Consider the following 26,462-nt stretch of genomic DNA (forward strand, 5'->3'; position numbering starts at 1 on the left):
GAGGGAGTCTAGTCGCCCACTTCTTTGGTTTGGTGTTGACCCCCCCACTGGAAGCCACCGAGTCAATGGAAGCTAACCTCACGTGCATGTGTGTCTGGCTCTCTGTACACTCATCCAAACTCCTGGGTATGAGCAGCACCCCACCCAATTACAGATTTCTTACAAAATTAATATCAGGGACAAGAGAAATGTTACCATCTGGTGCAGCTCAGTTGGCTGTTAAGCAGGCTCCTGATCAGTATAACGCACAGTGCCTTGCAAAAGTATTGATAGCTGTTTCTTAGATTTATTTATTTATTTTTTTAGATTTTGTCTAAACCACAAACTTCAATGTATTTTACTGTGGTTTTATGTAATAGACCAGCCGAAAGGAGCATACCCAAGTAACCCTTCCTTTACCTTCACCACCTTATCCAAGGCCCGCTTGGATAAAGTGACCGTTTCCTGGTCTTTAACAAATATCTGAGGTCTTCACAGCTGCGTCTGCACTGAGATTGCACACAGTTGAACTTTGTTTACTATACACAGGTAAGGTCAAAGCGAATACCACTGGCATATTTTAGTTAATTAATCTTGTAATTTTACCAACATGTTCATTATGGCACCAAGTAACATCAGCGTTTAAGAGTGACCCAGTCCGGATTCCAGCTAGGATTTGGTAGAGAATCTGTCAAGAATGCTAAAGAGTAGGGTCATGGCACGGAGAACGTCAAACCCCCAAGACTTAAAGGAGCTGTATTATGGATCTTCCAGGCACAGCAGTCAAGTAATCAAGTAAATATGGTACCTACCATTCTTATCAAAATGTTCTATACATCTAGCATAATTTCAAAGAAATTTGACTTTTCAATTAGATGCTTTGAAATTGATGTCCTACTCATTTCTACACTCTGCTTTCAGTACCTTATGACAACAGTGCTCCTCCATGATCCGGTTAACCACTATTGGACTGAGTAGTAGCTTGCACGATGAGCTCAGCAGATATGCAGTTCCACCAGGTGTTTGCTAACTGCTGCTGTCGCTAGTCTGAAGGAGCTGAGTGTGGGAGTTCTTTGTAGGGCAGAAGCTCGACTGGTGACTGCTGCCCCAAAGAAGAGCTTTTGGTAAATAGGTGGTACTTTGTCTGATCTGGAGATTCAAGGATTCCTCAGACATACAGGAAATAATCAAAGTAACACTCCAGGTATGTTTTGGGTGAGGGCATAACATTGTAAGATGATTTAAAGCTCAAAAAAGTAAATTTTACATGGAATCCTCCTCCTCCCCTCTAAGCATATCATTAGAGATAAATTGTCAAAATGCCAGTTAATACATGCAAAATGGTCGTCTGCAATTACAAGAACAGTTTCATTTTGAGACATGTCGTTCTCATTTACTTTCAAAAACAAAGCCTTTGTAAATTGTTGTCTATTACACAAAATCCCAAAAAACACAGTGAAGTTTGTGGTTTGACCTCAAAAAATGTGGCATTGCACAAGAGGTATGAATATTGTTGCAAGGCACTCTACTACATTACTAACCAATAGATCTTCCTCCAGTCAACTGATGAAATGATATAAAAAGAAGAAAGATTGAAATGAGGATTAGTAATCTAGATTTCAAACCACACAGACTTTCCAAAGGGGCACATGTATGTAGAGTATGTTTGAAATCTGATCAGACCACTCCATGCGAATCATAAATGCTGGAGTCATTGTTCAGCTACAACACTGCAAGTGTCTACAACGTTTCATACTAAACTGTCGATGTCTCAGAAAGTCCTGTGCATCTTGTAAGATCTGGTGTCACAGGAACTACTGTAATGAGATTACATTCGATTTGAGTAATCCTTATAGTTTCTCCCTGAATTTTTCCAATATCACCATATCTTTTAGACACAGTCTGTAAAACAATAAACCCTACTGTATTATCAGGAAATGTTTTTGGCGTTTTTAAGTGACATGCAATGAATTACATTGTGGTTCTTGAAGTACACAAGTACAGTGAACTTTGTAAAATATACACAATTTCACTCGAATGAATTCACCAAGTGGCGCCTCTCAAAGACGTTATTAAACATAAACTCGGCCATCTTAATTTAAAATGTTTTCACAATAATCCACTCTTTTATTGAGAGAAAGGCTGAAATGCTTCATAATATATTCCTGTGATATATTAATAAACATTTTATTACAGTAAAACATTATTATCCATGAAAATAAATGAAGGCAATATGCAAACGTTGGTATAGTGGCTCAGCTTGAATCCATTTGATCACTTCTGGCTGTTTTTCCATTATCATGGCCGTGTCAGTGGATCACTTTGCCATGGATATACATTTTCTTGCTTTCAAGTTGCTTTGTAACACAAAGTTGACTCAAATTCAAAAGCACTTAGTTATCAGGTCAGATCTATTAACTGGAAATCTACTATTGGGGTCTATAAAGTTGGAAAAATCTATAGGTGACTCCAATGTATCAAGTCAGCTGATGACTAAGAAAAACCTACAGAGCCCTTCAAGTGCTTGGTGTCAAAATAAATTCAGAGACGCAGCAGCGTTTGGGTTAATGGAGCTGGAAAAGGTAAAATAAGATTTTTGGGAAACTGTTTCAATCAAAATATTTGACTTTAGGATTCAAATACATGTCTTCCCTAAATAATCATAATCATAATTTAGCAGATTTAGACTTAAAGGAGAGGAATTTGACTTGAACCAGATGGAGAACTACAAAGACAAATTATTAAAATACAAGTTGAACAATGAAAAGGCTGGTCAAAAATTTCAAAAAGGATTTAATTAGTTTTTACTTTGTCAAAAAAAAAAAAAAATCTGTAATTATTGAGAATTTAAATATTTGTCATCATTAACATTTTATTTTTAAATCTGTGAAATGTAGAAAAAAAATGTAGCAGAGGAAAATGATCTCTCCTTTTGGAAACGATGCTCCTTTTGCATTGTTGTATTGTCTTTTGACAAATACCAGTCTCATATCCTACCAGAAACTAATTTCTTTCTGACATACTGATGGTATTGTCTGTATTACCAACAAATATTTTCTTAAATTCAGAAATTTATCAGACATTTGTTCATCCAGCTCATGTCGGCAATTTCAAAATACACATTTAGGTAACTCTGAATATTCTTTATCCTTGTACTTCTTCGAGTGTTCTTAAGTTCACATCCAGCTCAAAATATTATTTGTTTTGTTTTAATTGAAATACAAGATTTTGTTGAGAGAAGATGACTCTCCTGGTTTTGTTGTAGTTTGCTTAGAGGTCGTTCATCGTTGGAATAATATTTTATCCACTTGAATCTGGATTATAATTGGTAAAAAGGTATCTATCAGAGTAAATCCTATTGCACCGAGTCGAGAGCTTTGTAGCTGTTCTTTCCTCAGCAAGCATTTGGCGACCGAGGAGAGGAAAGACCTGACCTCCAGCAGAACCAGACTTGGTGCGAGCCACCCTCTGTCATGTCTGCCTGGGCATGGAGGACATTTTTCTGATTTCTGATTTTATTTTGGCACCTGGGAGGCTCTGTAAAATCTTTTATTTTATTTATTTATTTTTTTTTACAAAAGGTAGCTAAGCACAAATCTGCAAAATTTAAAATAAATTTGTATTTATTCCTGTATCCAACCCCCTTACATCTGTAAAATATCAGTTAAAATTTTACACCCGGCAGAAAAAAGCTCAGCATGAAGTACATTGAACCTAACCTTTAGCGTTGCAAATGAACATAACCCAAAGGAGACGAGGTAGAATTTTTAGAAAATGTCCTTCAGGGAAACGTAGGGTTTTGCTTCAATGTGCCCTTTAAGGTCAGCTGGTTAAACCTATATTTGCCCCTTGTTATAAGAACTGCCAGATGAGTTAGCTTCTCACTATTATCATATATTGGAAAGTGAAAGCTGTGCACACTGACACAGTTCAGAGTGCTGCAGAGCAGATTCGTCCTTTCAGACTAAACATGAAAGGGGGTTTTGTCTCATACGATGGAAGATATTTTGTCATGATCAGTGCTGGTTGTATCGTTTCTACATATTGACTGCATTTGGTTACCTGCTTGTCTTGCTCTTAAAAAAAAAGAAAGAAGAAAAAGTAACCATGCTTTGAGAACAATACTATGTTGCACATTTGACGTTATCCTTTATCTATCTAAAAACTGTTTGACCAGGAGTCCATCTTGAGACGAGCTCATCTCGTTTTCAAGAATGCCCTGGCCGACGAGTAGGCACAAGGTAAACTTCTTATTCTAATTCCAGTATTTGGACAGGGCCAGACTTTAACACATTCAGCCTTGCTAAATAAATCCAGTCTGGAAATTAACAAGCTTGACTTGTTGCTGAAGGTTACATTACCTGTTTAATTTCTGCATCTTTAACACATAACTCAAGTTACCCACACAAGAAAGTCTCTGCATTCTGATGGACACATTAAAATGTCAGCAACTGAGACAATCAAAGAAACAAAGAGATCTCATCCAGTTCTACATGCCATTTTTTTTTATTTGTAAACTAATCCTCGATGGGGGAAAAAAAAATCACACGATTTATGGTTAGCTGTGATTGTTGAACACTCCAAGTCTTTATGAATCCTTTCCTGAAAGTGCATTCAGAAAAACCATACCTCAAATTAGTAAGAGTTTTACTAATGCAACACTACATACAGTTCACTATACATTCAAGATCCCATTTCATTATTTATTCATGTTTTCACCCAGCAAAAAAGTTTGTTTCTGATTGTCTGACTTGAAATGTCTGTTCTGTCTTGTATAAAAAATAAAAAAAGGAAAAAAAGGAAAAATAAAATCGAGGAAGATTTAAAGCAGGTGTAGGTCATGCTGGTCCTTGAAGGCCGGTGTTTTTCTGCATGAAAACACCTGATATCAGCAAAAGTGGTCATTAGCAGGCTTTTCAATTTGAATCGAAAGTGTTGCAGCTGGACCACATCTGTAACATGCAGGCACAAGTCCTCAAGTACTTTAACTTCCCATCTCCTCTGTAATAGACATACAGATTACTATGTACCGTAAACGTCTTTCCTTAAACTGAACTGAACTAAAGTTATCTAAGATGTGGTTTGCAGTAACTAGTATCTAATCATTAAAACTAATAAAGAAGCAAATTAGGGAACTTGTACAATACAACACATTCAACCCTTACATTCACTTTTGTAGTCTAAAACCAGCACAAGTTACAGAAAGCTAACACTACTGTGTCCAAAAACAGTTTTCAGTATATATATATTTTTTTTTTCTTTCCCTGAGACCTGTAGGTATAAATCAGCATTAATGGGATCTTCACAGATGTGCAAGTTCCACTTGTCATGTGCATGGCTGCACCGCCGTACCATCACAGATGTTGCCTTTCTAACTGTGCAGTGATAACAGCAGGCTGGTCCCTCCTCTTTAGCCTGGAGGATTCAGCAGCCAGTTTCCAAAAAAAAAAAAAAAAAATAGGACATTTTCAATTGCAGCTTTTCAGACTTTTCCAGTTTGTGTTGGTCTGTCTGACATGAGGTGCAGCCAAGAGAAAATGGTGTGAGTTTCCTGTTTTTATGTCGGTCTCACCGTGTGTAGATGAAGGAACCAAAATTGTGATTGATTGCTTTCAGAGCATAATGTAACTTTTACCACACAATTAATAGTCATTTTCATGCATTACATTTTATTTTACTATGTATATTTCTTTACAGTTCTAAAAAATGTGCAAAGGAACACTAATGTTGAAATCCACTGACAATGGTGACTATTTTCCAAGATTTTACATGCACACAGTCACATTATTCACACTCTGATGGTGGCAGCCTGCAGGATGGTAACCACAGCTGCCCTGACTGCCATGCACCGGCGCCCCTGGGCCCTGTGACCACCACCGCCAGCAGGCAAAGCTGGTGAAGTGTCTTGCCCAAGGACACAATAACTGAGACAGACGGAACGGGGATTCGAACCGGCCCACCGATTACGGGACAAACTCCTGTACCATCACCATCACCCCATTTGGATGATTAGCAATGTTAGCATTATCTGTAAACAGCGGTCTCTAGGATGTAGACTCCTACCCCAATGAACAATTTGCAAGTTTGTTGTAATTTGATCACACGACCTGGTATTTGATGAAGTTTGCTCCCAGTGAGGGTTCACCGGTTCAATAAAACATCCCTAACGCAGGAATAAATTGATATGCTGTTGTAGCTTTAAAAAGATTACCGATATATTGTGAAATGATAAAGGAGAAAATGACCAGCGGAAATTCAGCGTTTTGGTGCATAAAAAAAAAGCTATTTTTTTTAAACAGTTCACAAATACAAAAAAAATAGTCTTTCTCCATCAATGAATACTTCTACACTGAAGAGTATTAGATCAGTAAACTGTACAACAGAATCAGTAGTACAGCTGTTCTTAGGACTTAAATGCTCCTACACTACAGGGTATTAGGGTTAGTGCAGGTTGATGGTGCTTACAAAATGTTGTATTCACTGATCTGAAAAAGCTCAAACTTTTGAGTCCCCAACCAGTCAGTCGCCAGACTGGAAATTTCATTCTGCTCATCAGCAGATTTCTTAGTCCACATTTAAATATCATCATAATATAAGATGGTGATATTTCACATTTTGAATTGTTGGAAATGTGTTTTATTTGCTTTATACATGTTTGACTAGTGGGTTGCTAAGTCTTTAAATATCCCTAATATTTAAAGTATAGATGCAGAATAGCTATATGCCTTAATACAGAAGCAGTCTTTATGATTTTTACTTGGTTTTCTTATGCTTTTTGCAGTAGTACTGAGTAGCAACATTTCCTAACATGCAGAAGTGTTTTAAAACAAGTATGCATAAAATATCCCATGACTTTTATTTTAGAGTATTAATTTTAAACTTTAAAGATACAAAATTGTAACAGTAATTCAATTCATAAAAAGCTTTTGACGTTTAATTCAATATAAGTTGTGCCTGCAGATTTCCTTTTTAATAAATATTGTATTACTTGTAATAAATCCATGGCTTTCGCACTTTTACATCTGTAGTCTCAGCTCCTTATCTTGTTGTATATTTTTTTTAAATTATTTTAATGCAACACATCAAAATAACAGATTTCATAGACATCCAGAGCCACACAGTGTCACATAAAGTTTTGATATATTAATATCAAATGAATGGCTTTGCATCCTGGAGGCATACCAGCTTAAAGGAGCTGATAAAGTCAAACACTTGACTGTAGTCAATGTGAATGTATAGCATATATCATGTATGAACTGTAGCTCTACAAAAATTGTTTTCACCTTTAGACAAGATTAATGAAGAAGACAAGACATCCAGTAAAGAAAGATGACCGAGGAAGCAAAAACATTAAGGAAATTAATAGATAAGACAATATTAAAAGTTAATAGTGACATTTTGTTATAGAGTTAAAGTGGTTTTTTTTTTATTTCAATGAAATCAAATATCTATTTTTTTTCTGAATTTAAACTGATCCCTGTTTGAATGCGTTTCTCACAAACGTTGAAAACAGCTCTTAAAATAATTAATAAATGTATTTTCATCCTAATCTACAGCATTTGACCCTTTCGTCTTTAAAACTGCCATGTAAGCCATCTTGTATGTTGACAGTAGATTAACAGTCAGCCTGTGGTGTTTGTTTTAGCTCTTTATTACCCGACCTCGTAGTAATCGTTGCAATCCCAGTTATCCGCTTCAAACTGAGCACTGGATTCTGAAAATAAAATGCTCCAAAAGTGACATCAATCTATTTTCTGCAGCTACAGCCGTAAAGCAATATCTTATAGCTGAATGCATGGCTTACCCCAGCAGTCTTGAGTGCAGCAAATGTGGCTAAACGGTAAACTATGTGAAGAAATTCTCCACTCTCAAGGACAGGATTTAATGATTGATTGGATGAATTGAAAGCCTTCACCACGCTGAACGCCCTCTCTGTCTTCTTTACTGACAATGCTTCATGGCCTGTCAATACAGAAGGACAACAATAATTACAGGAAACACGTCCTCTAAGAACAGTCAGACGTAGTCACTCAGGATAAACATGCTAAAAATATCTTTATTGTGAAATCTGGTCATTTTAGAGATAACATTTTGATGTCTTTAGGAGCTTCTGTTTTTGCTTCCTCTAGAAGCAAGAAGAGGTTGCTGTTAAGTAATTAGGACCATTTATTTTCATAGCTCAATCATTTTGACCGACTGGGACAATTTTTTCTGTGTCCTTACAGAACATACAATAGTGTCCAGAAATGATTGCTACTCTTTGTTTCACAAAAAAAAAAAAAAAAAAAAAAAAAAAAAAAAAAAAAAAACCCTCTACCCACATTAATAGCTGCACCAATAAAGGGATAAAAACATGGTTCTTATGCCAAACCCTAAATTTATTTCTAAATTTTCTGTTATCATTTAACTGTACACCAAAAAAACTGTTGAAATAGTTAACTCGACATATTCTGTTATAAGTTAAATTAATTTCCATTAATTAACAATAAATATACAATTATAAAAGATAACAGAATGTTTCCTTGTGCTAAACAATAGTGGTTATTCTAGATGTCCCTGTGACGTGGTTTAGCTAAATTCTGATTGTAATTCAAAAGAGTGAGATTTAATTTCATTCTCAGAAGTTAGATTTTCTGTTTTCTTGTCTTTATAAAGTGTCCAGTATTGTGGTGTGTGGGTACAAATCATCCGTAACTCCTCTGTGTTTTGACCTCACCACCCTCATAGTCTGTCATCATGTCGCACCTTCAGTAATCTTTGTCTCTTATATGTCCTTTTCTTTTCTCAGACTTTATATCTCCTCATAGTCATGACTGTCAAAATGTCTCTCAGTTTTTTTTTTTTGTTTTGTTTTTTTTTTTTATGTAGCATGTAGCAGTCCTTAGTGGGCTATAAAGATGCAGCTTCTGAGCAAAAACATTTACAATAATTTATTTTTTTTTTTTCCGCTAAAGCAACGGGCCTCGTGGCAGGTTAGAAATTGAAGATGGGTATGCTTTGGTATGACCGAAGCATACAAGCTGCATCTTTGTCACCCAGAGTTCTGCTTTCCTCTTATGTATCCAAAGTTCTCCACTGCTGTATGTGGTGACTCTTCTGATTGCGCTTCAACAGGGAAGAAGAACTCGTTGCTGCTGCAGAAATTCCAGAAGGATCTGAACGCCGGCGTGTTCAACACACAGGAGAACGAGATATTGAAGCAGATTATCCGTCAGGACAGAGAGATGGTGATGATGGTGGACCGCAAGCAGTCAGTTACCGGGATGAACTCGACTCCAATGTCAGGAAACTCCATTATTAACTCACCAGCCCAGCCGCCATATTCCACTGCCTTTGGCGCCGCTCAGCTACAGCAGTCCTCTGTACCCATGACCTATAGTGCTTCAGCTATCGCCAATGCCTCTGTTGCTCGCATGCTGCCAGTCGCTGCCGCCGCCGCCGCTGCGGCGCAGGGGGGATTCCCCACGTCCAGTCTTTCCCAGGTTAACCTGAATTCCTCATCACAGACAGCACTGCAGCAGGGAGCGATCATGTCGCCCTGCTCTTTCACGGCGGCCATGTGCAGCCCACCCGTTCAGACCCCGTTGGCTAGCCGAAGCTTCCAGTATGGCTCACCAACAGCGTCCCAGCTGTCGCTTATCCAGCAGCCCATTGGCCAACCTTCTCTACCCACACAACAACAACAGCAGCTCGGTCAACAGCCGGCTGCTTCGACTGCCGCTGCAGCCTCGGCAGCACAGCAGCAGGTCCCTTCGCCTCAGCGGGGAGACATCCACAAGAGCACGCAGGCTCTCCAGTCTGGCAGCTTGAGTCGAGATGTCCGACACCTGTCGGCCTCCCAACCGTCACTGCCACATGACACGCCTCTGGGGCCCAGAGCTCATCCGGCTTCTGGGGAGTCTTTGGCCTCCATGGTCCCACCGATGGCAGCAGCCATCCAGGGAATAAGTCTACAAGGTGGCATTCGCACTACAGTGCCCCAGCGGGTCAGTCTGTTCCGCCAGATGTCGTCGGGAGCTTTGCCCCCGGTGCGTTCAGCCGCTTCGGCAGCGGCTGCGGTGGCAGCGGCGTCATCATCATCATCCTCGACCCAGCACAGGGAATCCCCTGGATCTAGAAGAGATTCTGTCCTCAGCAGTACAGAGACTGAGCAAGACAAAATGCGTTTCGCATCAAATTTATGATTCCATACATCTTTCCCTTACTTTCTTTTTTTCTTCTTTTTTTTTAAACTTAAATGTGTTTCAATTCATCTTCAGGATGGGTATTGAACAAAAGAGGCAAAAACGAGGAATTTCTGAATTTGTTTCTCTCCAGCTTTCCTCTAAAGTAACCTCATACAAATCTTATATGTATATAAGCCCTTGTATAATATTTTAGACATTTTTGTCTCCCTAAACTTAAGAATGTATATTAAAAGATACACGTGAATGGATGTTTGAGAGTGTGGATGTATGCAGGTGCAAGTGGGTAAAATCTAACTACAATATTGGCAAAGGCAATTTAAAGCTGTAGTATAAAAATGAGTCTTCCTTTCTAAGAAATATATGAAATGATATATCATGTATGACTTTTTGAAATTATTTTTATTTGTTTTTGTTTTTTTTTCCTGTCATTTTGCTTTCTTTTCTAACTGGAATGCAATATGGATTTTTTTCTTAACCTGATGAAGAGGAAAAATGTTTTCTCCTGTTAAGCAGCTTTAGGCATCACTGTGCAATTATTAATGCAATTATCTCTGACAAAGAAATTCTAAATGCACATACTTATTAAAAAAAATTAAATCTCCTAATAATTTACTGAGACTTGCTTGAGCGATCAGAATAAATACTGTAACCGTGTATTACGTTGCTCCCAGAGATGAGAATACAGTCTTCTGAGCCGTTGTATCCCCAAGGCAGGCTCACATTCAAACCATGACAGTGTTATGGGTCCAAAGGGAATAGGTAATAGAAATGCTTCTTTCTTTGGTGAAGCAAGAGTGTGGAGATGGATATTGATGGATGATCTTGTTTTTTGTTTTGTTTTGTTTTGTTTTGTTTTTTTTTCTAGTTTTGATTTCAGATGGTTGAGATCTTACATAATGTTGCTTAAAAAAATTCTGTGTATATTTATAATATTTATAAACTAAAGATTATCACCATTATGCAATAGACTGTGACATAACAAATACCTATATGTGTGCTGTAAATAGTTTTGTAGATCTAGGATTTACAGATACTGTGTTGTGCATTCTCTATCATAACAATGTCTTACTTCTATCATCTATATGCGACAGAGGTTAAGTGACAAAATACGTATGTTTCATAAGAGATGAGCAAACCTTAATGCAAAAACTAGCAGGACATGAGGCAGAGAAATGTTGGCTTAAAGGACATTTATGATTCCCTCTCTCTTCTCTGGTTGTTTGCTATATTTAGGTCTAGCATCACATATCTTTTGGATCAGTAATTTAAAGAACTTGAGTTTTGTCTTTCAATCCAAAGTGGATTAGTTTTTCCCCATTATTCCAATTTCAGTTTTAAAATGATTTCGCTAGCATTACTGATTCATATTCATGGCCAGAAATATTATTTTCATTCTTACTTATTGTAGCTTTTGAAAAATTATTTAAATTGTCCCCTATTTGCGAACCGGATCAGATATACTCCAGTATCGCCATTGATTTATTTAACACAACAAGGTTAGATGTCGTGTTTGAATTAGAGAACTGGGTTAGGTTTTCTATTTGACCCTTTGTGTTTACAAGAGCATGGCAAGCTAGCAATAGCTGATGCTAACTACATAGCTGGCAAAAGGGTTGATATTATCTCAAGTAAAAAAGTGTTTTCTTTCGTGTGAACTGTAAGTAGAAACACAACCCACTCACATTCACATAGTTATGCAGCACAATTTTACCTTTTGACATTTTCTTTTTAATTTCATTCCTCTGAAAGAGATTTAGTGATGCTAAGGTTTACCCGATAACCACAGTATGGTTCCTTTTTGTCTCTTTCCTTTCAGAAACGTTTAGCTGCCCAGCCAGGAAATATATTCAGGAGCAGTTTGTCGTTAAAATGAGATAAATTGTTTTAACGAGACAAGTGTTATATCTCGTTAAAATGACAGAATTTCTCGTTTTAATGAGATATAAAAATGCATTCCTCTTATTACGACTTGTTGAAAAGGCATAAAGAAGCTCCCACTGACTTTCCATTTTCTCACTCAGTTTTTTCTATTGGCACTCAAGCATCCTGCAATGTGTTGCCATATTACTGTTATGGCTGCACTCATTTAAATGAGAATATATTTAGGTTTTAATTGAATATAAATCTCATTTTGAGTTGTACATTTCAACCAAACCAAGTTTCACGTTGTAACAAAATGCTAAATTTATTCCCTAGCTCTGACAGTTAAACTATTCTATATTTTCTTACACAACTATTTTTGACAGAGTTTGGTTTAAATTACTAGATTCTTGCACCAGCATCATAGAATCCAACATTTGATTTAAAGAAAAGGACCTTCAGTTTTAAGTGTGCATAACAATTTTACGATTTTAAAAATTATATTTTTCAAAATCTGAATGTTGAACTTATGGAACAAGCGACGTGTAAGGTAAAAGGTTATCTTGCATGATAAAACTTGCTGTTACGAACTAAGTAGTTCACAGGACCTACCAACATTACAATAAGTATTCGGTATAATTGAAGAATAATGAGGATTAAAATAAACTGGAAAGTTCCTAACAAATGAAACGGAACAATAAACCAACTGTAAAGACCAGAGTTTATCATATGCAAATTATGATGTGATATTTCACCAGCAGACTGACTTTTATGGTTTCTAGTAATCACATTTGAGGTGCGTAACATGACATAACTTGCTATGATTCTCTTCCAAAAAATGGATAATTACCAGCCGACTGAACTTCAGATAAGAGCGATGCGAATTTTTTAGATCAAAACTATATTTTGTAACAGTTTGACATTTCCTAGTCTATCTGTGATGGTGTGAGCCGTCAGACTGAATACTAATGCTACATAACTTCATGCAACACTATGTGTATACAGGCAAACACACACAACCAGCAGAAGAAAGAGGAGAAGTAAAGTCAAGAGCTAAAAAGAAAAGACGGGCAATATTAGAGGGTTTTGGTACTGTAACATTGGTGTATTTTAATTAAAGCATATCACAGACACTTTATGAAGACCTCAGGACATTGTATCAATGGGTAAAAAGGGGCAGATCAAGACTGGATGGTAAACAAAAGCTGGTTTGCATTAAGGTTTCTGTCTCATGTAAATCCATTGTGTGGGCTTAGGTACTCTAAACTGACCCGGAGATTGAGGCATGAAAGTATAAAGTTAAGCAAGAATAACACAGGACTATCCGAAGACTCCAATAAAAGCAGCTGCTTGCAGGTCCATTCCGTGCACATCCAATAGGTTGCACATTGTGCTCAAGGCCTTACTGCTTTCTCCTTAATCAAATGTGACAAATTCTCAGTCAGTTTAGATTCGGAACTGCCGCTTTCATGGCACCAAATATCTCATCAGTTCACAGTGACTAAGCCCGTTGAGATACTGTTTTAAAAGATTAAAAGTCTTCACCCCAGACTGTCGATAGTCCACTAATGCAGTCAACCCACCACTGTCACGAAAGCATGCGTTGTCACAAATAACTTAAATAGAAACTATCTCGAAAATGTTGACGTTAAATGTTAATGTTAGATTCTCTTTTGTTCACTGTCCTTCTGCCTAGATGTTATCTGTGTGTTGAAACACAAGCATTGACTCTTTTTTGCATTGACGGTCTGAAGTATTTGTGCCTAAAACTATCGCCATGTTCCATCCTTTTCGTTGCGGGCATGAGCCCCGCCGCACACTAGCGTCACTTCTGCACACGGCTGCGCGTTCACTCTTACTATACTCTGTGTGTGTGTGTGTGTTCTGTGTCTCAGTGTTTTTAGACAAGAAAGGAAATGACAATGACGATGGCCAAATGTCTCAACGTGTGCAGCTGGTGTCTTCACTTACGGTGAAAACTGGGGGAGGCGGGTCTTTTTTTTAAAATTAATTTATTTTCTAAAACTCAAATAGAAACGTCATGAGGTAATGTACAGATAAAAGAAGAAGTGCAATCTTTAGACTTGCAGATGTATCACAGACTTGAGACATTGTATAAATTTGGAGCACCTTTATACCTTTCTTTGTAGCTAGCCACTGATGTAAAAGGTTGAGTACCGATGCACGAGAAGAAACTGGCCAAAGCAAAACATTCAAAGTCTTTGTCTTTGTTTTTAAATTGCACTTTCTGACTTACTAATGAAGAGATAGGGATTCTTTCAGCGAGGTTAGGCGCTGGATGAGATGGAAAAGGGAGCGGTATCCCTGAGAATTTGTGCTGCCCTCATCTTGTTTGAGTTTCTAAACGGGAGCGGGTGGGGAGGTGTTCTATTTGCAACGGAGAGCGCTTAATCGCGAATATGCCATAGTGTATAGGAACTAGTACACAGTCGAGATGGATTGCAGCACTGTTGGTTTGTGCTGTTTTTGATACTTGCCTTTGGAGGGAGAGCTTCCCGACTATGTGCTTTTTTTTCTTTTTTTTTTCTTCACTAAACAAATCGCTACTAACTAGCATACCGGAACGGGCATTATCAGTGACGTACAACACAAAATAACGAGCTTACACATTAGGAATTTAGAGAATGTCAACAAACCAGCACGTATATTATTTATGTATGTTTCTTTTTTGTGGGTTTGTTGGTGTTTTTTGGGGGACGGGGGTGGGGGAGAGATGGAGCAAGATCCAAAAACAACTGATAACATTCATGTAGGATGAACCAGATTTTTCTTTGGTTTTGATGATCACAGGTTTCATTATGTTTACCGATAATGTGAGTTGTGCAACCCCGGCTCACATGGTCACTGTTCAGCTTATTCAGATAATCCGAGGCTTAGAGAAAACAAACTGTCTGGTGGTTGCTTATAACAGAAGAAAGAAGGATAAATGTAAACTTTCTTACGATAATATGCAGACAAACAGTGTTTGTCAAAAACTCTTTTTGATTTTTTTTTTTCATTTATTTTGTTTGTAAATAATAAACCTTGAAAATATAGAAAATAAACGACATATTGTCATTTAAATCGGGTGTGACTCATTCTGTTGCATAAAACATGCAGGCAGATCGTGGACTCATTTACAATTTGATTATTGGAGGAGAAGGTCCGGGAGTATTTTTAGATGTGAAGCAGTGATCGAGAGGTTCACAGAGTGTCTTGGCTATATATGTGTGTGTGAGTGTGTGTGTGTGTGTGTCAGCAGTTACAGACAAGGTGATTATGGCCGAGAGGGGTTTCTGTTCATTATCTACAAAATCCTAAGCTTGACGGGCAGCTGAACCCTCATGAGGAGAATCCATCCTGGTGAGTTTTAGCAGTGAAGACGGCCAGAAACTGCAACTCCTACAGATGCTAGTCTTGTTGAGCATAATTTATATCAAACCTCAATATGTTCTCTCTATCCGATGGAAGAAAAACAGAACAAGATTGAGGGCTTTTTTTTTTCCTTTTTTTAAATTTTTTCACCTGGGACCTCTTTGGGTAACTTAAGGTAATCTGACCTGCTTGATGTTTTGGTAAAGGTGTATTATTTTAAATTTGCCTTCAGTGTAAATTTTTGAAATTTGGTCAAAATGTTTGTCATTTTATTCCATTGAACAGAAAATATTTTTTCCATAGGTACATTTAGGAATAAAAATACAGTCAAACACAACCAGATACATATTGCAAATGTAATGCTTGCAAACTCCATGCAGACGGGCCCCAACTTGGATGTAAATTCAGGATTGTCTTGCCACAAGGCAACAGTCCTACAACTGTGACTCTGTGCAGACTGTTGGAGGGGCAATAAATAAACTAATTAGGGACTCTGCAAGCAGCTAAAACAGAAATGCTGCCAGGCAAAATTGAAAACTGCATCTGTTGCCAATAATTAGCAAAAATTAGGTTTCGTATTCGTTACTTTTTTTTTATTGTGGTTTAAATTTTCTTGCAATGTCTTTAAGAGACATGCTTTCTCTGTCGAAATAAATCATTGTCCTAATTCACATTGTTGCAACCATTGCATAGGAATATTTTATTCCAATATGTGCAACATTGTAAATGTTGCTCCGTATCTCTTAGCATACAAACAAAAATAAGGTACTGCTTTCTTTTAAATATAACTAAATTGGATTTATTAGTGCTTCTCATTTCTTTGACATTGCTATTTCAGAATTTAATTCTGACAAAATGCACTTTGATGTTTATATAATCTTTAAATATGATCCAAACGTACTTCTCATGTGCATGCCATAGTTGTTTATTCAGCACTGACCTTCAGAAAAAAAAAAAGTTTCCCCATAGAGACTGACAATGGTTTAAGAGATAGCTTGGACAAATTTTGAAACAATTTAAATAGATTTTTGGGTCGGTCTTTGAACTAGAAAAGGTCAGGAAGGAAAGGAAGTCGTCGTATAAGTCAAAATACAATCCCAGTTGTACTTGAAGATGCACTTAAATGTTTGACATAGAATGGGTTAGTCATGCAAAAATCAATCTATAATTGGGGAAAACTCCAGTCAGACTGGGCTGTAGACTTTGGTAACAACTGGCAGAGCCTTGATTGCTTTAGGAGAGCTTGAAGATTAGATAACTTTCACAAAGACGTCAACAGAATTTTGTTACCGTTCTTGTGGCCCTATGGTCTAACTCTATCAAGCCACAGAAATCAATATAGTATAAAGTTGCTTGCCTCCACTGTATTTCCCCCTCCTTCGATTATCTGCAGACTCCAGTGACATTAAGACATGACTGGCTTCCTAAGGTGCCCCTGAAAGGTCATACCACCTGCAAACAACAGACGAGGAATTTTAGACTTCGGATGTGATTCATTTGTTGCCCATTCATTTTCCATTTCACCCAAAGTCACCTGACAGCTTGTACGGTGGATACCTTCCCTCCATCCCAAGTCAGATTAGCTTTGCCATTGTGTTTGCCTGCATGGTATCCATGAAAACACTGAGCTGCACAGTGATCCAGCCCGCTGAGAAAAACATCCTGAAGCCAAAACAGTGACAGTGATTACAACACCAAAGCTTCCCCAGCTGCTGTGTGACCTCCCCACTCTCCTTCTCTGTTTTTTTTATACATCTGTATTTAAATTACATATTTAAAAATATATATATATCTAGCAAAACAATCCTTCGGCTGATTACAGCCTGACCTCAAAACTCTTTTTCTATCTGTTGTAGGGAGGAAGAAAAATTATTTTTATCCCTACACCTGTCTGCGACGGCAAAACGCGCTTTTTTTGTTCAAAAGCCACCAAAAGACAAAAGAAGAGCACTTGATTAAATTTTGGTAAATCTTGTTCTGTTTACGTAACCTGCGTGAACTGCAAAAAAGATAAAGGTTGTAATGTCATGCAGCGGAATTGAAGTCAGCATGTCGGAAATCCTCTTCAGGATAGGACACAGCGGGAGGAGAATCTGCTCAATATTGAAGTCGGAGACAACTGAAAAGTCTGTCACGATTACCTCTGTCACGTCTTCCAGCCATCGTGGAAGGCTGTTTCTAGTCTGAGCGGCCTCAAAGAAAGCTGGGAAAAGTTGTTCTCGGTTTTGTTTGAAAATAGCAGCTTCTACTGTATGTAGGGCAGTCACAGCTATATGGAACCTTTTCACATTGTATTTTGTTACAATCACAAACTTCAAAATATTTTAAGGGTATTTTATATAATAGATCAGTTTTCATTTCCCTTAGCTAAATTGAAACATTTTTTTTTTCTTTGATAGAATTCTTGGTAACACCCACTTCCTGTTTGGACTTTGTCATTTTCATTAAGGTTCATATCCATCCATGCATGCATTTTCTGTACATTCTTGTCCCTGTGGGGTCGGGAGGGTTGCTGGTGCCCATCTCCAGCGAACGTTTTGGGTGAGAGGCGGGGTTCACCCTGGACAGGTTGCCAGTCTGTCACTGAGCAATACAGAGACAGACAGGACAAACAACCATGCACACACACACACACACATTTAGAGAAACCAATTAACCTGACAGTCATGGTTTTGGGCTGTGGGAGGAAGCTGGAGTACTCAGAGAGAACCCACGCATGCACAGGGAGACCATGCAAACTGCATGCAGAAAGACCCTGGGCCGGGAATCGAACCCAGGACCTTCTTACTGCAAGGCAACAGTTCTTTCAATTGCACAGCTAAAAAGTTCATAATGTACATGAAATTTTTATTTTTTATTTTTTCAGTTTTGATCATGTTTCTCCACAAGAAGACTTAGGTTTCATTGAGAAACCAGAATTGGAGGCATCTCGACTGCTTTTTAGCATCCTTACCTGAAGGATGCTGAAAACATTTTTTTGTAAGTAAAATTGGATTTTTAAATAGTACTTTTCACAGATATCTAGATCTCAAAGTGCTTCACGAAAACAGAACAATTAAATAAGAAACACACATAGAGACTCACGAAATCGTTCATTACACATATTGACTTGCTGCTCATTGCTTTGTTCAGTGTTGTTAAAATGCAGTCAAAACTGGCTATTTACATACACATTAGAAAACGAAACATAACATTTAAATCAGAGCAAACTTTCCATGTTTTAGAATGGTCACAATTATTTATATTTGCTAAATATAAGAATTTAGAAAGAAAAAGGAAATAATTGAAAAAGGAAGACGCTTCATCTGGAATGTCCACATGTGTGGTGAGTCACTGCAACCTTTCCAAATGACCCGCTTTCACTTAGCATTTAACCTCGGATATGACAGCTGGACTTCTGCGGTGACCTCGCGGAGGAGGATTCTGGTCGTCTTGTAAGTCATGTCACGCTTCTTGCACGCACACAGAACAGACACACAAAAACATAATCTGTTTTCAGAAACAGATAATCTGTAAATGAAACAAGCTGACTGCTATCAACACAAAATCTAAATTATCCAGTGTTAGATCGATATTTGCTAAGATTCTAAATGAATTTTGTGATATTGCTCCCGCTCTGGGGTGGCCTGTAGGAGGGTAATGCTCACCACACTGAAGTCTATTGATGAACTGTCAGCACACTCTGTTTGTCATCATGAGACAGGTCTGTCAATCAATTACACCGGAGGGATTTCTCTGTGCTGAAGCTCATTCGTGCATCTTGTTTTCCTCCCCTGACCAGGTAAAAAAAAAAAAAAAAAAAAAATGTGTGTCTAATTTTGAATCACTGAAGGGAAATGGCAAGAAGGGAAATACTGTCAAGTAATATTAGGAATTGGGACTCAGTTTATTGATGATGCTGTCTGACAGTCAATAAAAGATTACGCCCACTCTGTGCAGGCTGAAATAAGTCCCCCTGGAGAGACAGAGTAATTTCCAGAGTTGATTAGTAATCATTGTTCTAAAAATAAGTGTAAAACATTACATCAGGAAAATGTTTCTTACCACCTTTAACTTACGGCATGAGTTAAATTGACAATAACTGGACAAACAGGGTTGAAGCAAGAGCCATGAGGTTAGATTCATGCTGTGTTTCTAAAATCTCAAATACTGAATGAGATGTTAGTGCAAATTTTGTTGAAGTTTGGAACGGTGGGCATGGCCTGGCATTAGTCTCCCTGTTAAAAAAAATGACTTTGCAACTGTATGGAAAAAGTCTGTGCCACAGTAATTATTGTGTGGAAGATTCCTCTTTCAGTCTTCATAGGCAGCCATATTTAAAACATTGCAAACACGTGTTATACTGGGACTTGTTTGTCAGAGTAAAAGTAGCCTACCTTTTGAAAATAGCAACCGTTAAGCATGTATTAAACACACTTTCATTAAGCCCGCATTTCTGTTATAAATATGTTCTTTAGTGGTCAGATGTTCTGTTCTAGTCTTAGATGTCATGTTTTAATTAGCTTTTAGCAGAAAATAATCATAATTAACCTTCAAAACATCAGTGTGTGTAATTATCTCATGTGTTTCACTCAGTGAAATGAGTTACTGAATTAACATCCAAATTTATTGAATATGACTGTATATTTAACCTGCATGACTGACATAAAAGCTCGGTTTGCATTTTCAGTAATTAGTTATTCTTATGGTTTTGGGACTAATATCTGTATTTTATTAACGAAACTGCTTATTGCTTACATCTATAGTTGCATTTTTAAGAGACAGTCATTGATTAAATTGTGTCGTGTTTGATCATAATTCATCTTATCTGTTTTGCAGATGATACCTTGTTCTATTGATGGACACATTCACCCTTCCTCTCCCCATCTTTCTGAAAATGCAGAGTCATTACTTTCCCAGACGTGGCAGCCTGGTAGGGAAACCAAGCCAAAGCAGGCTGGTGACAGATGAAACACAAATATTCCAGATATTTTTAGCTATCCTGGTCTCGCAATTGTAGATAACAATCTTAACTTGAATTAAAAACATTGACACCATTTAATAACGGAGGTGAAAATTTTTATCTTACTCCCAATGGGAGAAAACATAACAATGTGAGTTTTTTGGGGGGTAGGGGGTTGTGTTTTTTTTTTTTTTCATAGGTAAACACCACACCGTAAATATTGTGGGTTTAAATATTTTACTTCCAAATTTTAGCTTTCCATGTTCGAGTGCGTCCCGAGGAGACATGTCTTATCTCAGGCTTCCAGAGGAACTTTAACAACTTCTTATGTTGCACACAATTCTCACCACTTGTCCCATCAGCATTCTTCTTATCGTCAGTCATTTTACAGTGTAATGAGCTCCCACTTAACTGTAGAGAGGATATGTGTAATAATTAATTCCTAGACTTCCCATTACCCATTACGGCAGGGCTTGCACACACACACACAGACGGGTTTGACATTTTCAGAAGATTAATGGTCATTCTGATTAGATTGCCAAAGTGGTAATCAGGTTACACAGTGGGGATTATCTGGTCTGTTTTATAATAAAGAACTTCTTGTTTTTAAACTAAGTTCTGAGAAAGTCTCATATTACCTATGCACGGATGCACACTTAAATGCCCAAATACAACAAAAAAATAATAATATTTCTCTAATATTTTTCTATGGTACTCATAATCTTCGGTTCTTTCAGTTCTTCTAACGTCATTGGAGATATCGGCACTGCTGTGGTGCAAATTACAACAGGAAGTGAGATTTGAAGATGTCAGGATTTTTGCACCTGATCAAATGAGCACAGCGTGGGTGAAAGTTCAGATTATTAATCCAGGTACATTATGTAGATGAGCTCACATCTTGGTTGGTCAATGTCAGTAAAGAAAACTAATCTGGTCAGTCAGAGGGCAAACGGATGTGAGAGGTTTCCCATAGATGTGGAGTCCTGTCCCTGTCCCAGACTCCATGGACATGTGACACCTAAAGCCCCCTGCCTGGCAGTAAGTAATCCGTCCATCATTAAACCCAGCCAGATTAGAGCAAATCCCTTATGACTTGACAGTTTGTTGTAGTTTCCATAACCACATTAATGGTAATATGATGCTTCTTCTGTTATTCCATCCTCTCTCTCTCTCTTTTTTTTTTTTATCAACACAAAAATTTGATCAGGTTGTAGAACTGCTGCAGCTAATAAAACAACGAAGGAAAGTGCAGGGAGAAAACAAAAGGGAAAAAAAAGTATAGGAATTAGAGAGACAGACCGAACATGCTCAGACAGGCAAAATATGTATTTGTAATTTAATGGATTAACAGTGAGCGACCTCTGCAGCCTGTCAAACTTAAGCTGTGGAATCCCGAACCGTCTGTTAGACGACGTAAGCGTTCTCTCTTTCATTTTCATGTCTCCCGAAATAAAATGTGAAATGAGGCTATTATTCTATCATGGTACGTCTCGTTCTTTTGCTAATGCTACTGCATCTGTTACTTTTGATTAAATCAGGATAAATATCTGTGCTTGTACAATTTTAATAATTTAAAAGTGTTTAAAGTTTACAGTGTTAATATATTTTTGGAAGGTTTACTTAATTTTTTTTTTTTTTTTTTTTTAAGATTTTTTTCAGCTCGTCAAATTGTCTTTTGATCAAGCCAAGTACGCTGGGTACGTCACAAGAACAAGATGTTCCTCCTGCTACCAGGGTCCTCAACACAGCACAGACACACACACACACACACACACACACACACACACACACACGCATGACTCAAATGTCATTCCATGCATCGTAATGATTTCATCATAAAAGTTGTATGCCCGCTCAAAGCAACAATTTTGACCAAACATAGTGCATAATATCTAAATGCGAGGCTCACGGGTGGATTTACGAACAGGAAATAATTGTAAACGGCTAAAATCAATAATGTAAAGCTGAAGGGTACTGAATTTATTTAAACAGCATGAAGAGACGAGAGAACAGATTAGGAACAGGTGTATGCAGTATTTGTGAACATTTCCGTGTGTCTAAATTGTCCGAAATTATCTTGCCCCACACCTTAGGTCAACAGATTAACGTTTTCTTCTGTGTCATTCACATATTGTGCAGCTTAGTCAACTTCTTGCATGACAGATGTCTGATAAGATTCAAACATAATCTGGATGTAAGATTGGCGCAAAAGAAAGACTTCTTCCTTTTTTCTCTCTCTGAAAGGTCTGTAATCTCATTGTTATTGTAAGTAGTAAGTCTTTGCACTGAATTTCTCATGCAGGCCCTCTGATTCTGAGAAGGGTGGTGCAGATTTGTTCCCCCGGCTGGCAGCCTGAGATGACCTTCAACGTAGCTAGCACTCTCATCTGCCCAGACAATCGTGTTTGCTCATCATCGAGCACCGTCTTATGCGTTCCTAGATTTGAAACTTGCTCTTGTGTGACAAAAGAAGAAGAAGAAAAAAGGTAAAATGACGGATAAAGAAACACTGTGTTGAAACTCAGCATTAAATAAGCTGCAGAGCGAGAGGGAAACTTTTAAGTAGAAAAACGAGAGCGTCTACCGCAATATGTTTGGATAAAAAGCAATCTGTGTTACCTCATATCCCCCTCATATGGCCCCGGCTACTCTGACAGAAGCTATGCAATAATCCAGTGGTTTCCTGTTTCATTATAAGGAAATATTACATCACAGTTTGAACATACATGAACAGGTTATGATGTGAAATGCTAAACCAGATGCTTGAAATGCACCCAAAGTAATAATGTAGTTGGCACAATGGACTTATCTGCCATACAGTCCACTAAGCCTTGTGACCAAAGTTGCATTATTGGCCCAATTTATAAGTATGTACTCTAAGATTTGAAAGTCCTACTTTTAACTCCTTAAAGGTTGAGCAAAAAACATTTTTTGTTTGTTTGTTTGTTTTTTTCCATCACAGAGTTATTGGTCAACCAACAATGGAACCGGCCCTCATAAAAAATGAATTACAGTTCTGGAAACATAGCTTCAGTCATTGTATCATAACTCACTGTGTCATCATTTGATTCATACTCTGCAACCAGGTGTGCAATAATAATTTAGGTGGCTGACACACGACAATGTGTGATCAGTGTTTTGGACAGGATTGTGTCACACCTACAGAAATGACAAAACTTTGCTTTTAACGTTACAGCACTTGTGACTGATCTGTCAAATCAATACACAGTGTCCGATTGATTTTTTTTTGCTATTCCACCTGAGAGTCCTTTGTACATCCTGTTTTCTGACATTCACCTGCAAAGTTCTTCTTTCACTTAGTCAAAGTGACTTACAGCTGGCTATAAAGTGCTCAAATAGGAGGCGGGGAGGGGTTGTGAAAAGTTATACACTGACATTTTCTGTGATTTTGTCCTATTTGTTGTTTGCTTAACAATCAAAAGAAAATGAAACATTCAATGCTGTAGGCTTGCTCTGTAAAGTAAATGGTACCAGGTTGCAATGCAATAAAGAAAATGACATAACGTAGACAATGCCAATAGGGAGCGGGGCGAATACTTTCGCAAGGCAATAAATCTCCTTAAAAGTAGCCCAGCAGTGGTTACCCCTTACACTTTTCACATTTGGCATCTCTCAAGCTGATTTATCAGAGAGCAAAAGAAAATCTGTCCTTTTAAAACAATTTGGTAGAGCCCTCTTCTCACTGATAACATAAAACAAACCATCTTTTTCAATCTGGAGATACATTTTCAAGTCAAATTCTGTGCTTTCTTCCCAGTGTTATGTCGAAAGACCTCGAGAATACCATCCCTGTTACAAGTCAAGATATAATTGAATTTTGATGAAGAGGTGATTTTTTTTATTTTATTTTTTTTTTATTGCTGACCAGGGGAAAATCGGAGATAAGTTCTACTCCTCCCAGCTGATTTACTACAACTCTCTCCGCTGCCTTCAGACTCGGCTGCTGTGCAATAAAAAGCAGCTACGTTTTGCGGGTGAGGGTCAGGGAAATGTAGGAAAATAAATAACTTCAAAAAAGGACTGTGCTTCTCAGAATTTGCTGTGACATTATTTATCCTTTGGTCGACTCAAATTTGCCCCCGTCATCTGGTGGGCGCTGCTTCTCTCTTATCTCTGTGTCCCGTTTTTGATTCATCACCATCTCAATGCTTGCATTCATCCATTAATTTGCTGTACCCGATTGGCCCTACAAGACATCTTTTCAGATGGCCAGACGAAGATGGGGTACCTGGGAGTACATGCAAAATCTATGCAGAAAAACTCCAGGCCTGGATTTTGACCCAGGACATTCTTGCTGCAACACAGCAGTACTGCCCTTTGCTTAATAGTGCTACTAGCTAACAATATTCCTTTTTTCTTCATATTTCTTATACACAAATCTAAAACATTTTTATGCTTTTCCATTCTGTGCATCATTACTTGAACTTCAATGCAACTACGGAAGCAGAATATGTGTTCTCAGTTTCAGTTTTACACCATGTATACCTTTATATGCAGGTTGTAATATATATTTAAGTACCGGTATATATTGAAAAATATATACCTGTATATCAATGACACTTGGAGTTATGGTTGTAAAACGGTGAGTAAATCTATGTGCACAGTACAAAGTATCAACAAGGAACATTGTTGGAAATCTCAAAGTGGTTTCAGATGCTGATTATCAAGATTGAGTGAACAGTCGGGTAGTCACGTCATGCTGTGTGCCTCTTTTGTGATTAAAGTGATGATTACTTCTGTGGCCTGCAGTACAATGAGTGCTGCTTTTGTTTAAATGTTGAAAACTCTATTAGATGCATGAATTGACTCATAATCTTGTAACAGAACAGGATTTTACCGGGGCACAATAGAACAGATCAAGAAACCTTTATTAAACCTACAGCATAGCAGTAAAAGTTGTGTATCTGTGTGTGTAGTGACAGGTGAACAATTTGTCAGGCAGTTCACAACAACTGTGTAGGAGGCAAAAGGGTAATAATCCATTGTTAGATGAGTTACCCTCTGCAGTTTGCCACAAGACATGTAAGGGACATGAGACGTAGAAGAAGCTACTCTGGTCAAATGAGACCTAAATGTGACTTTTTGGTTCTTGTGTAAGACACTTTATGTGGAAGAAAAATGAGACTGCATATATTTGCACATATATTTACTGATTGATTAATTTCACTGTTGTATGGCTCCATAACCCTAACCCAACTTTCGATTCTGTTGGAAAAATTGTTGCATCAGCAGCTTTTGTTTCATCCAATTTGGTTTGGGGATGGCGAACCACAAATTCAGTGTAATAAGAAGTAACAAATGAGATTGTGAAAAATATAAAGCCAAACTGGATTATAAAAACTTGATGAATACTTTTGACCAGAGAGTGACCATGTCAAAAAACAATATTAGGAAACTAACTGAATTAACACCTAAAATGAAAAGTGATACAATAAAACAAACAAAAAAAAAATCTCATTGAGGGCAAAGCTTAACACTTTTCACGAAACAAGCATTCATGAAAGCTGCTTTTAAACACACTTCAAACTAAAACTGACCTCGCAATGTTTTGTTTTGTGGATGCCGGAGATTATTCTGAGGTAGTAATTTGCTTTTCCCACCAGCAAAATTGCCAAAACTGGCAACACAAAGTTTCCAGCTTTGTGTTGCTGGAAAAACCCATGAGCAGGTTGCAGAGACAGGGTTCAATGATTACGATGATGCATGGAAACTAATAATTTGTCTGTAAACACATGCATCTAGATTAAGTTTGATCAAGTTTAGAGATTTCGCACCTAATGATGCACCATGCAATATAATACTTATGACGAACTGCAGCACAGCTGGACAGAGTCACACACTGAAAGACTCACAGCACATTTGAGCTGCTGACACAGTCAGCATGAGTAGTTGTTTATTAATCCACCAACTGTTGCCTTCGTAATGACATTTAAATGAATGACTAACCAATCAGTGTCATTTCTCAAGAGCTTGTCAATAAAACAAAACAAGGAAACTGTAAAAAGTTTGGACAGGAGATGATCTAGGGTAGACAGTTTTGTTGAGGTCAATGAAATACAATGTAGTCAAAAGATCAGTGCAGTTATTTTGCATTAAAT

At 37.7% G+C, this 26,462-nt stretch overlaps 1 protein-coding gene across 1 annotated transcript in view; it reads left to right on the forward strand.

Moving 5' to 3' along the window:
* Window positions 1–14,628, forward strand: part of hcn1 (hyperpolarization activated cyclic nucleotide-gated potassium channel 1) — a 77,263-nt gene extending 62,635 nt beyond the window's left edge. The window contains exon 7 of the mRNA XM_016674769.1: window positions 9,094–14,628. Within this exon, the coding sequence (XP_016530255.1) occupies window positions 9,094–10,163 (1,070 nt within the window). The 3' untranslated portion in view covers window positions 10,164–14,628. The remainder of the gene's footprint in view (window positions 1–9,093) is intronic.
* The last annotated feature ends 11,834 nt before the right edge of the window (window positions 14,629–26,462 follow it).

Source organism: Poecilia formosa, unplaced genomic scaffold, assembly GCF_000485575.1.
Source record: "Poecilia formosa unplaced genomic scaffold, Poecilia_formosa-5.1.2 Scaffold100, whole genome shotgun sequence".
Lineage (NCBI taxonomy): Eukaryota > Metazoa > Chordata > Actinopteri > Cyprinodontiformes > Poeciliidae > Poecilia > Poecilia formosa.